At 44.9% G+C, this 11504-nt stretch overlaps 1 protein-coding gene across 2 annotated transcripts in view; it reads right to left on the bottom strand.

Moving 5' to 3' along the window:
- CPSF3 (cleavage and polyadenylation specific factor 3) overlaps positions 1 to 11504 on the bottom strand; it is a 33356-nt gene that overhangs the window by 17340 nt on the left and 4512 nt on the right. For both annotated transcript variants that reach the window (XM_066385992.1, XM_066385993.1), the window contains exons 4-10: positions 10139 to 10267; positions 8456 to 8633; positions 7681 to 7770; positions 6179 to 6329; positions 4800 to 4975; positions 2115 to 2273; positions 360 to 506 (exon numbers count right to left, since the gene is read on the bottom strand). In XM_066385992.1, the coding sequence (XP_066242089.1) occupies positions 360 to 506; positions 2115 to 2273; positions 4800 to 4975; positions 6179 to 6329; positions 7681 to 7770; positions 8456 to 8633; positions 10139 to 10267 (1030 nt within the window). The remainder of the gene's footprint in view (positions 1 to 359; positions 507 to 2114; positions 2274 to 4799; positions 4976 to 6178; positions 6330 to 7680; positions 7771 to 8455; positions 8634 to 10138; positions 10268 to 11504) is intronic.

Below are 11504 nucleotides of genomic sequence, written 5' to 3'. Positions count from 1 at the left end.
CAGAGAGGTTAAGAAACTTGCCCAGCACATTACACAGCAAGCAAGGGAGGGAGCTGGGATTCAAAACCTCCACACTGCAAAGCTGCGCTCTTCCGTTACTGGGACACAGCAGAAAGTAACAGAAAGAACAGCGGCGCTGGGGCTGGTAGTACCGAACAGGGAACCCTGTGTCAGTGGAAAAACCCAAGTGCACAGCCTGCCTGACTCAAAGGGGAGCTGAAAGGTTGGATCCAAGTGCAAGTGCAAGCACTCTGTTTAGAGTGCTGCATAAACAGAAGGTGGTATCTGATTTGAGAACCAGCTGCCACAAAGTGGGTACGCTTTCCCTGTAACACACTGAATCAAATACACGGACTCACCACATGAGGTGGCTTCAAAGCACGAATAAATTCACTGGTTTGCTGGTAATCTGTGTGAGCGGAGAAAGAAATGTAATCAACAGACATTTTCAGCGGCAGCTTCTGTCCAGACATGGTAGTAATCTCTTCGGGTTCAGACATAATATGCTGTTAAATACAAAGAAAAATAAACAAAATAAATAATCCGATTAGAAAAGGTACATTTTCTATTTTTATGTGTAGTAGCCATAAACGCATGCTAAATTTAGGATCTTCAGCACAAAAATCATTCTAACATTATTGACATAGTAAATATCAAGTAACTGTTTTCTAATTGAGAGGATTTATAAAAAAGACAGATGTACTTCTATTCTGAAAATCTACTTGAAATACATAGCTAACATTGTCTAAATGACTGTAGAATAAGGAACAGTAATAAAAATAATCAAAATAGGAAAGTATAATGTATTGAAAAAATATAACAAAGTTATCGATAAGAGGAGGTAAGAGAACATGACACCTGGACGGTCAGAATTGCCTCTAAAGCAGGGGTCTCAAACTCGCGGCCCGCCGAACAATTTTGTGCGGCCCGCAGACTAATCCACGAAGTTCAAAATATTTTGGATAAAATGTAAGCCTAGGGGCCTACTTGTATTTTTCATTTCTCTAGCATCCTAGCTAGATATTAGCTTAGTTAACAGCAGTTGTGATGTGAACTACAGTTTCTGGTCGTTTTGTGACACTGAGTAAACTGCATGGAGGATTGTGTTTGTTGTACTGATTTTTTTTTGTTTTCAACTGCAGTGAGAAAAGTGTTGCGTAATAGTTGCCTTTTGTAGACCTAGTGCAGCCCGCCAAACGGCTGTGATCTTGCTCTGCGGCCCACATGCTGAGTTGAGTTTGAGACCCCTGCTCTAAAGGTTTGCACCTTGATGTCCGCATCCCTGAGAGTCAACGCCAATCGTTTTGTTTTTTTGTTTTGTTTTTTTTTTTTCATTTTTCTGAAGCTGGAAACAGGGAGGGACAGTCAGACAGACTCCCGCATGCGCCCCGACCGGGATCCACCCGGCACGCCCACCAGGGGCGGTGCTCTGCCCCCCAGGGGGCGATGCTCTGCCCATCCTGGGCGTCGCCATATTGCGACCAGAGCCACTCTAGCGCCTGAGGCAGAGGCCACAGAGCCATGCCCAGCGCCCGGGCCATCTTTGCTCCAATGGAACCTTGGCTGCGGGAGGGGAAGAGAGAGACAGAGAGGAAAGCGCGGCGGAGGGGTGGAGAAGCAAATGGGCGCTTCTCCTATGTGCCCTGGCCGGGAATCGAACCCGGGTCCTCCGCACGCTAGGTCGACGCTCTACCGCTGAGCCAACCGGCCAGGGCAACGCTAATCGTTTTATATCACTAGGAAGATGGGCAGTCAGCCCTAACACATTTCACAGCTCTTCAAGAGAGCACCCGTAAGTAACTCTTGTCTGCATCTGATGAGGGCATCCGTGTGTTTGTCCCGAATGGCTTCCTTTCCATTATTTTTACTGCAACCAGACGGGTGCTCCTCAAACTTTAATGTGCCCACCAACCGCCTGGGGACCAGGTTGCGCCATTCAGCACCTGTCTCAATTCTCAGCCTTACCAACAGCTCCAGCTAGCTATTTCTACCCTCGTTGAAAGAAACCAAACCCATACTATTGAAAAAACGACTTCCATGAAAAACCCAGAAAGACAGTGACACTTCTGCAGTTGTGATGCGGGATGACACAACAGTCTAAGACTGCAACTGACCTTGGCAAGCGTCCCTTCGACACAGTACCCTGCTATGATGACACCATTCCTCTTATCAGTGCACCAGCTTTCAAAGAGCTCCCTGGACAAGCCACTCTGCATCATGCCTGGAGAGGCCATGACCACGCTGGGCCCAATGTCATCAAAGTGATCCATGCTCTGGGAGAGATGAAGGGAAAAACATGTTACGTATCAGGGCTGGACAAAGCTTTCCTTATTTTAAAAAATTTATTTAAAGACTTTATTTATTGATTTTTTAGAGAGAGGGGAGAGAAAGAGAGAAACAGAGAGAAAAGTGGTGGGGAGAAGTGGGAAGCATCAACTCGTAGCAGTTGCTTCCCATATGTGCCCTGACCAGGCAAGCCTGGGGTTCTGAACGAGTGACCTCAGCGTCCCAAGTCGAATGCTTTACCCACTGTGCCACCACAGGGCAGGCGAGCTTTGTTTACTTTTATTTTTTATTTTTTAAAATTCATTGAGAGGCCTGACCTGTGATGGTGCAGTGGATAAAGTGTCGACTTGGAATGCTGAGGTTGCCAGTTCAAAACCCTGGGCTTGCCCGGTCAAGGCACATATGGGAGTTGATGCTTCCTGCTACCCCCTCCTTCTCTCTCTCTCTCCCCCCTCTGAAATAAATAAATAAAAATAATTAAAAAAAATTCATTGAGAGGGGAGGCAGAGACAGACTCCTGCACATGCCCTGACTGAGATCTATCCGGCACGCCCACCAGGGGGCGATGCTCTGCCCATTTGGGCTCAGTTGTAACCGGAGCCATTCTGGCGCCTGAGGCAGAGGCCATAGAGCCATCCTCAGCGCCTGGGCCAACTTTGCTCCAGTGGAGCCTTGGCTGTGGGAGGGGAAGAGAGAGATAGAGAGAAAGGACAAGGGTAAGGGTGGAGAAGGAGATGGGGACTTCTCCTGTGTGCCCTGACTAGGAATTGAACCTGGGACTTCCACATACTGGGCCAACACTCTACCAGTGAGCCAACTGGCCAGGGCCTTTCCTTACCTTTAAAAAATAACGTAAAGAACCTGCCCTGTGGTGGCACACTAGATAAACTGTCGACCTAGAATGCTGAGGTTGCCGGTTTGAAACCCCGGGCTTGCCTGGTCAAGGCACAAACGGGAAGCAACTGCTATGAGTTGACGCTTCCTGTTCCTCCCCCTCCTTCTCTCTCTCCCTCTCACTTTCTTTCTCTCTCCTTGAAAACCCAATAAATAAAATCTAAATAAAAGTAATGAAAAGCAAGGTAAACAGAAATTAATCATGACTGAAAAGGTCTTGACAAGACTAGTAAGCATTTAGTCCAATTTCTAAATTCCTAAACAGTCTGGACTAGGAATGAAAGAAAAAATGATAAAAAGCAGTTAGTTTTCTTTGACCTTCAAATCCTTTGCGGGCAGCTAAAGGGCCGTTAGGACCACGTTCAGCGCTTAGCAGGATGGCAAACATACAAGAAGAGCCCGGTGGGCTTCTAGCCATGCAAAATGGACTCTGCAAAACGCTCCCAAGAGACTCACAATGCTCATCACACTTCATGGGTATTTTGAGCTGGCCTAGAAATCTAACCAAAATATTTAACATTCTTTCTAGGGAAAACTTGGCTCTACTTTCTAAGCAATTAACTTAAAAACAGAGGCTATTTATAACTGGAAGACCACTTGTACCTTGAGTGATTTGAGGCATTATTTTATTATGATTAGAGCATTAGTTTGAATGAAACAATATACACACACACACACACACACACACATATATGTATATATATTTTTTAATTAAAGAAAAATCAGACTTATTGAATGCTCTGGAAAAATAAACATGAATATTTTCTTCTTTTTTTTTCTTTTCATTTTTCTGAAGCTGGAAACAGGGAGAGACAGTCAAGACTCCCGCATGCGCCCGACCGGGATCCACCCGGCACGCTCACCAGGGGGTTGCTCTGCCCACCAGGGGGCAATGCTCTGCCCATCCTGGGCGTCGCCATGTTGCGACCAGAGCCACTCTAGCGCCTGAGGCAGAGGCCACAGAGCCATCCCCAGCGCCCAGGCCATCTTTGCTCCAATGGAGCCTTGGCTGCGGGAGGGGAAGAGAGAGACAGAAAGCGCGGCGGAGGGGTGGAGAAGCAAATGGGTGCTTCTCCTGTGTGCCCTGGCCGGGAATCGAACCCGGGTCCTCCGCACCTCCGCACGCTAGGCCGACGCTCTACCGCTGAGCCAACCGGCCAGGGCTTGAATATTTTCATATGTGGAATTTATAGCACTAATCATCAAAAAGACAATTAGGTCTGAGTAAGAACAAGAAAACCTAATACCTAACACAAGGTATTTTTCTTAGTAGGACGTTTATTTCCATGACCCAGGTTACTTAGTAATAGTAAATATTAAGAGTGTATGGGGCCTGACCAGGCAGTGGCGCAGTGGATAAAGAGTTGGACTGGGATGCAGAAGAGTGTATGGGGACTTGAACGAGTGGCAAAATATATTTAAAGCAAAAAAAGAATGCCAGTTGCTAAATTTTTTATTTCTTTTGGTAAAGTGACGTCTGCTGGAGCAAAAGGGAAGACAAGAATGAGCAGGTTTTGGCCAGAATGCAGGACAGGCGTCTCCACTGCTCCTGACTTCCTGGGGTGTCTGTGTCCTCCTCCTCCTCTCCACCCCCCCCCCCCACCTCTGCAGGCACTCACCTTGAGGTTGCTGATGTGTTTGAAGACAAAAGGATTATTGATGTTGATCTGCTTGCGGATTTTGTCGTTCATAGCATTCACGTAGGTCTGGTACACGGCCATGCACTTCTTGGCCAAGGACGAAGCGTAGTATATTGGGATGTCGTGGAGCTCTGGGTGGTTCTGCCAGTACTCATCTGGAGAGGTTTCACAGGAGACAAACACCACTTTGTTATGTGGGGCAAACAGCTCAAATAATAAATGATACATAGAAACTTTAAAATTTAGACAACCAAGAAATAAACTCCAGCATATAACTGTATTTTAAAGAGAATAAAAAAAATTAAGTTAGTAATAACTTAAACTTACAAGATTGACATTTATTTCTAAACACTAATGCGCGACCTAGTAAGAACACTGTAATCACAGTTCTAAGATTTGGAAGTGTTTAACAATGACTCAGTGTAAGTTCACACCAAATAACAGACCACACCTAATTACATCAGAGGGGCACTAAGTTCTGTGATGGTTCTGAATAAATGTGTATCTGCCAACCCCGTTTGATGCTGATGGCACAGTTTCGCCCTCCTGATTTACTGCTCTTTGGATTTCTCTGCCACGGAGAGTTTCCATTTCAAGCTAAGTCCCAATGGGACTTGCAGTGAGTAGGACCAAGTCAGGACCAGGAGTAAATCAGACTGGATCAGGATTACAGAGTTCTGTCCCTCTGACACGTGCTTTTGGTCGAGGCTTGTGTGTTCCTCTTCCTGCTTTCCCTTTTCCGAGTGACAGGGACAGTGCTCGTTCCACCATCGCAGAAACAAGAACCTAGAGCACGGGCTTCGGGTGCCCCCACGAAGCTCAAGACCTGCGAGGCACTCATAGTTCATTCTTCAAAGAGTGCGTTCCCCCAATGAATCGCTCAATGCAAATACACACAGAAATCGACACCATCGGTCCTCTTACGCCGAAAGTCCTACGTGCTCACCGAGGTATTTGGAAAGTGGAGAAAAGCGGAAAACGCAGATGCAGTCACCACTTCCTTACTCTGCAGTGAGCCCTTCCGGTCGGCAGTGCATTTTTATCTCACTAGACTCTGTGTACATACCGTTTTGAACCCTATTTTTTTTTGTTCACTTAACATGTTATATGAAAACATGGAACGTGATTCTTTCTACAATGTGGTATTTACTGAGACAGTTCTTTAAAAATACTAAAGTGATTATACCTTTACTGACAAACTGTGCCCCGCGTTTATTTCTCAGAGGTGGAAGGGGTGGGTCAAAGGGTAGCATGTTGTTAAGACTTCTGATGCTGACAATCAGAAAGGCAGAGGACATATCCAAGGCCAGGCACTCCGAGATTTTAAGAATCTCCCACATAAAGAGGAAAAGGCGTACCTAAAATCAAGAGCAGCTCCTGAGCCCTTCCAAGAGCAAAGACGGGGATGAGGCCTCTGCCCCCTCTGTTCACGATATCGTGGACGGTGTTACAGAACCGTGCTTCCCGCTCTTCACGCTTCTCGTGGATGTGGGTCCCGTAAGTAGATTCCTGCAGGACACGTCAGAAGTGTGAGACCACGACTGACAACTCCAGAGAATACAAACACTAAACATCAATGAAATGCAGAAGCAAAGTGATTCATTTCTCCATTAACGCACTATTTACTTGAACATATACTGTTATAAAACAAACTGGAAAGAACAAATGTTAGAATTAAAACCTGGCTGGGTAGTAAGACATTTTTAGAAAATGCAATCAGGAAATAGTCTAAAAATGTATCTTTTTCCCTGCTTAAGATAACTCTGCTATGTCTTTATGTGATATATATATATATATAATATATAATATATACATACACACACACACACACACATTACATATACAATATATACATAATATATATAAAGGATATTTCTCCCACTGGTGATAAGTCAAAGCTTATAAACCAGAAACAGATACTGTTTCTGTAGTTCTATTAAGAATGACCCTTCAGCTTTACGACACGTGGCCAGCTGATCAGCAGCACTGGCACCGGCAGGAGCTCAGTAGATGTGCCAAACCTCAGGCCCAGCCCAGACACCCTGAATCAGAGTCCATATTAACAATATCCCCAGATGATATGTGAGCACATCAATGTTCGTGGAGTACCGCTCTAAACACCAGACATAATGGAAATAAATTTTTTCAGAGGGTTAAACAAAACTTCCTTTAAATTCATGTCAGTTTATATGCTGGGTATACCATGAGCTGAGCCAGACTGAACTCATTCACATGTTGCCTACGCACAGCAGCGCACACTGATCCCTTACACTTGGGCAGGTGGGGAGGGAAGAACAGACAGCTCCTCCTCCCTGAAATAAATGTACGTGACATTCCTACAAATATCACAGATCCAGAGCACTCTCCCGATTCCGGACCTCACTGTCACCCGCACACATTTGTTAATGTGCTCTTCAGCTCACCCCTCCAAAGCTCCGTACAGTCCTTTTGTTCTCCTGGGACTTGCGACCCAGAAGGCAGACAGAATACACACATATAAATTAGCAGGTGTCACATGACAAAAGATAGTCAACAAGGCAAAGTTCGTGGGGCCACACCATTTCTGCCCAACCTTTAAGATGATCTATAAATTTGGAGTATTTCACCTAGACAAAAGCACTGAGGAGATACCCCAGCATCTCTGACTCGAGACTAGTCGATATACTCAACAGCAGGAGAGTGGAGCTACACTCGAAAGAGAAGTCAGAAAATTCAATTTTACACTAAAAGACATTCCTATCTAAAAACCTATCAAAAAATAAAAAATAAAAACCTATCAAAATGAGAACACAGAATTTTTCTGCACTAGAGAAAATTCTGCTCACATCACCCCGAGTCTGGCACACCTGCTAATACTTACAATGATGAGGATGTCGGGTTTGATGTTCGGGATCTCCGCCGCCATTAAGTGTCTGTCCTCCTGTCTGGAGAAGTCACCTGTGTACAAAAGCTGTGAGAGAGACAGAGCTAGGTTAGGGTCTGGGAGGGCTTCATGTATTAGTAAACATACTTAGCCCAAAATCTGAGAGTGAAAATAAAGAGAAAAAATAGCCGACAAGTGATGAAATTTAGATGCAGTGATGGTGTCTCAGTTCGGCCCTAAGCCATCCAGCATTTCAATGAGGTGGTCTAACTGATGGGTAGTACACTTCCAGGATCACCCCACAGAGAATTGGTGTCTCAGCAAACTTGGGAAGTGTCTGAACACCTTCAAGCATACTGAGACTTCTACCAAGGTCCTTTCTGGGTCTCCCTTCACTAACAATGGGCTCCTGTGTGAACCCTAGACCAAGGAAACGTAATGGCACATGACGTTCTAACGCTAAGTGGACATGGCCACACCGAGAGCTCGTCCCCTATCGGCTTTCTAACGAGCACTGAGGAACTGAGCCACTGGTGGTGGGCGGAGACCTGACTCTCTGAGACGCTCACTTTACTCTTCCTCCACCTTCTCAGAGAAACTGAGGGCCTGGGGGGTAGGACTACAAGACTTAAAAGAAAAAGTGTCAACTCTGTTTAATCCCCAGGTTCAGTGCTTGATGCTCTGCACGTCCTAGGGGAAGGCTCTGGCTCTACTGGGTGGTGCCTAGCCCTGCACTGACTTCTCGTGATGGAAACGGCCAGGGCGAGAGTACCTTCACACCGGCGATCTCGATCATGAACATGGCCGCTCCCAGAACGTGGCCCGCGTGGTAACACCAGAACTTGATCCCTGCCACCTCCTTGACTTCGTGAAAATTGATGGTTTCGATTTTGTCCATGCTCTCTTCCAAATCTGTCTCCGTGTACAGCATGTCATCCGCTGATATATTACTAAAGTTTTCAGGATGTCAACAAAGAGAATTAGGGGTGAAGTTTTTTAAAAAGGTATCTGAACTCGGAGAAATTGTGGATGATACCTATATCCATGAAATTATTTCTTCAAATAATATTGTATGGATTGCGTTATCTAGAGCAGTGGTCCCCAACCTTTTTTGGGCCACAGACTGGTTTAATGTCAGAAAATATTTTCATGGACCGGCCTTTAGGGTGTGACAGATAAATGTATCACGTGACTGAGACAAGCATCAAGAATGAGTCTTAGACGGATGTAACAGAGGGAATCTGGTCATTTTTAAAAAATAAAACATCGTTCAGACTTAAATATAAATAAAACAAAAATAATGTAAGTTATTTATTCTTTCTCTGTGGACCGGTACCAAATGGCCCACGGACTGGTACTAGTCCGCGGCCCAGGGGTTGGGGACCACTGATCTAGAATGTCTTGGACACTTTGTGCATGTTTTGCTTTATAATTATAATTAAAATGTTTAGTGTGTACAGCCACAGAGTGTAATTTTAAGCAAAGCACACAGTAAATTAAGGCAAAGTACTCTTTCGGATAGTATTTCTCAATGCTCTTTCCTACCCCAACAGCCCTGAGAGATAAACCCACTCATGTACACTGAACCGTGACAGAGATTCTAACACCATGATGGGAAATGATTCTTCTACCAAGTGTAGCAGGTCTCTTCTGAAAACAATGCTAATGGACTCCCAAGAAAAGCAAAAGAGTTGCGGTCAAGGACAGACTCTGCAGCCAGACTGCTTGGGTCCAAATCTCAACTTTGTCTCTTATGTGACCATCACGAGTCCATTACCCAATCTCCCTGTGCCTCTCCACCATCCATTTCTCACCACCTGTGAAAGGATTCATAACAGAGCCTACTACAAGGCTCACAGGAAGATAAACGAGTTACCCACGTTAGGAACCGAGGACAGAGCCTGCATGTGGTAAGCATCATGCAAGTGTTTTAGACTAGTATATTTATTACTAAGGATAACTCTTCCATTCTCTGGTCTGTATATATGAAGACTAACAGATGGCATCCTAGCAACCCTTGGCATAGGCACATTAAACAGAAAACTTCTGAAGGCTAATAATTTGTGCTACAGGTATCACAAAAATTCTCCAAACTTTCTGATAAAGGGGTAGGTTTCACTTGCAACTGGAAAAAACTTCCCCAGGGTGAAATAATCTAAAGTAAGATATCAGGATACATCACTGTATAATGTGTTTGGTGTTTTTAACTTTTATAGAATATCATCATATCTTATAACTGACCTGAATTACAAAGATTTAAAAGAGTGTTAAAACTATATAAAGACTTTAAGGCTAAGATGATGCTGGGTACACAGTGGGTTATTTGATGGGTTGTACCTGAATGACTAAATTAGCGACATCCCTGTAAATAAAAATGTTTTTTTGTTTGCTTCATAAAACAAAATGGTCCATATATTGAACCATATGTATTATATAGAATCTAATAATAATTTACCTGACTTTGACATAATCTGAAAGAAGCCATCTATAAATAGCTTTTGTGGCATGAGTCATAAATGTTCTTCCTTTGAAACTTGTCTTCTGTAGAAACCAGGGCAAAGCTCCACAGTGATCCAAATGGAAACTTAACAAAATGAAACAAAGAGATTCTGTCAATTCTTAATTAAAATGTTATGCATTATATATATGTAATGAAATTCCTGCCAACTGTACTGAGAAGTTCTAAGTAATAATTACATACTGAGACTCAGCACACCAAGGCAGATTATGTGCAGAGGGAAGAAACAGTGCAGCCAGGCCTAGTAAGAAAAAGATATTGACAGTGTGTTTTTTTTCCTTTTTTTTTTTTTTTCCCAGAAACAGAGAGGGATAGATAGGGACAGACAGACAGGAACAGAGAGATGAGAAGCATCAATCATTAGTTTTTCGTTGTCCCATTGCAACACCTTAATTGTTCATTGATTGCCTTCTCATACATGCCTTGACCGCGGGCCTTCAGCAGACCGAGTAACCCCTTGCTGGAGCCAGTGATCCTGGGCTCAAGCTGGTGAGCTTTTGCTCAAACCAGATAAGCCCTCGCTCAAGCTGGCGACCTCGGGGTCTTGAACTTGGGTCTTCCGCATCCCAGTCTGATGCTCTATCCACTGCGCCACCGCCCGGTCAGGCGACAGTGTTTTTAAACATCAAAATACTTTATCTGTGAGCCCTGGCCAGTTGGCTCAGAGGTAGAGCGTTGGCCTAGTATGTGGAAGTCCCAGGTTCGATTCCTGGCCAAGGCACACAGGAGAAGTGCCCATCTGCTTCTCCATCCTTCCCCCTCTCCTTCCTCTCTATCTATCTCTCTCTTCTCCTCCCACAGACAAGGCTCCATTGGAGCAAAGTGGACCTGGGCGCTGAGGATGGCTCCATGGCTTCCGCCTCAGATGCTGACATGGCTCTGGTTGCAGCGGAACAATGCCCCAGATGGGCAGAGCATCGCCCCCTGGTGGGCATGCCGGTTGGATCCCGGCCGGGCGTATGCAGGAGTCTGTCTCCCTTCTGCCCACTTCTCACTTGAGGGGGAATATACAGTGTGTCCGTAAAGTCATGGTGCACTTTTGACCGGTCACAGAAAAGCAACAAAAGACAATAGAAATGTGAAACCTGCACCAATGAAAAGGAAAACCTTCCCAGTTTCTGTAGGATGATGTGGCAGTATGTGTGCATGCACAGATGATGACGTTACACCGTGTATACAGCAGAGCAGCCCACGGCCATGCCAGTCGAGATGTGGACGGTATAGAGAAAGTTCAGTGTGTTCTGAGGCTCGCTAAATTCGAATCCGTGACCAAAGTGCAACGTGAATATCAGCGCGTTTATAA

This window comes from Saccopteryx leptura, chromosome 5 (assembly GCF_036850995.1).
Source record: "Saccopteryx leptura isolate mSacLep1 chromosome 5, mSacLep1_pri_phased_curated, whole genome shotgun sequence".
NCBI classification, from domain to species: domain Eukaryota; kingdom Metazoa; phylum Chordata; class Mammalia; order Chiroptera; family Emballonuridae; genus Saccopteryx; species Saccopteryx leptura.
This window is presented reverse-complemented; position numbering and strand designations above follow the sequence as displayed.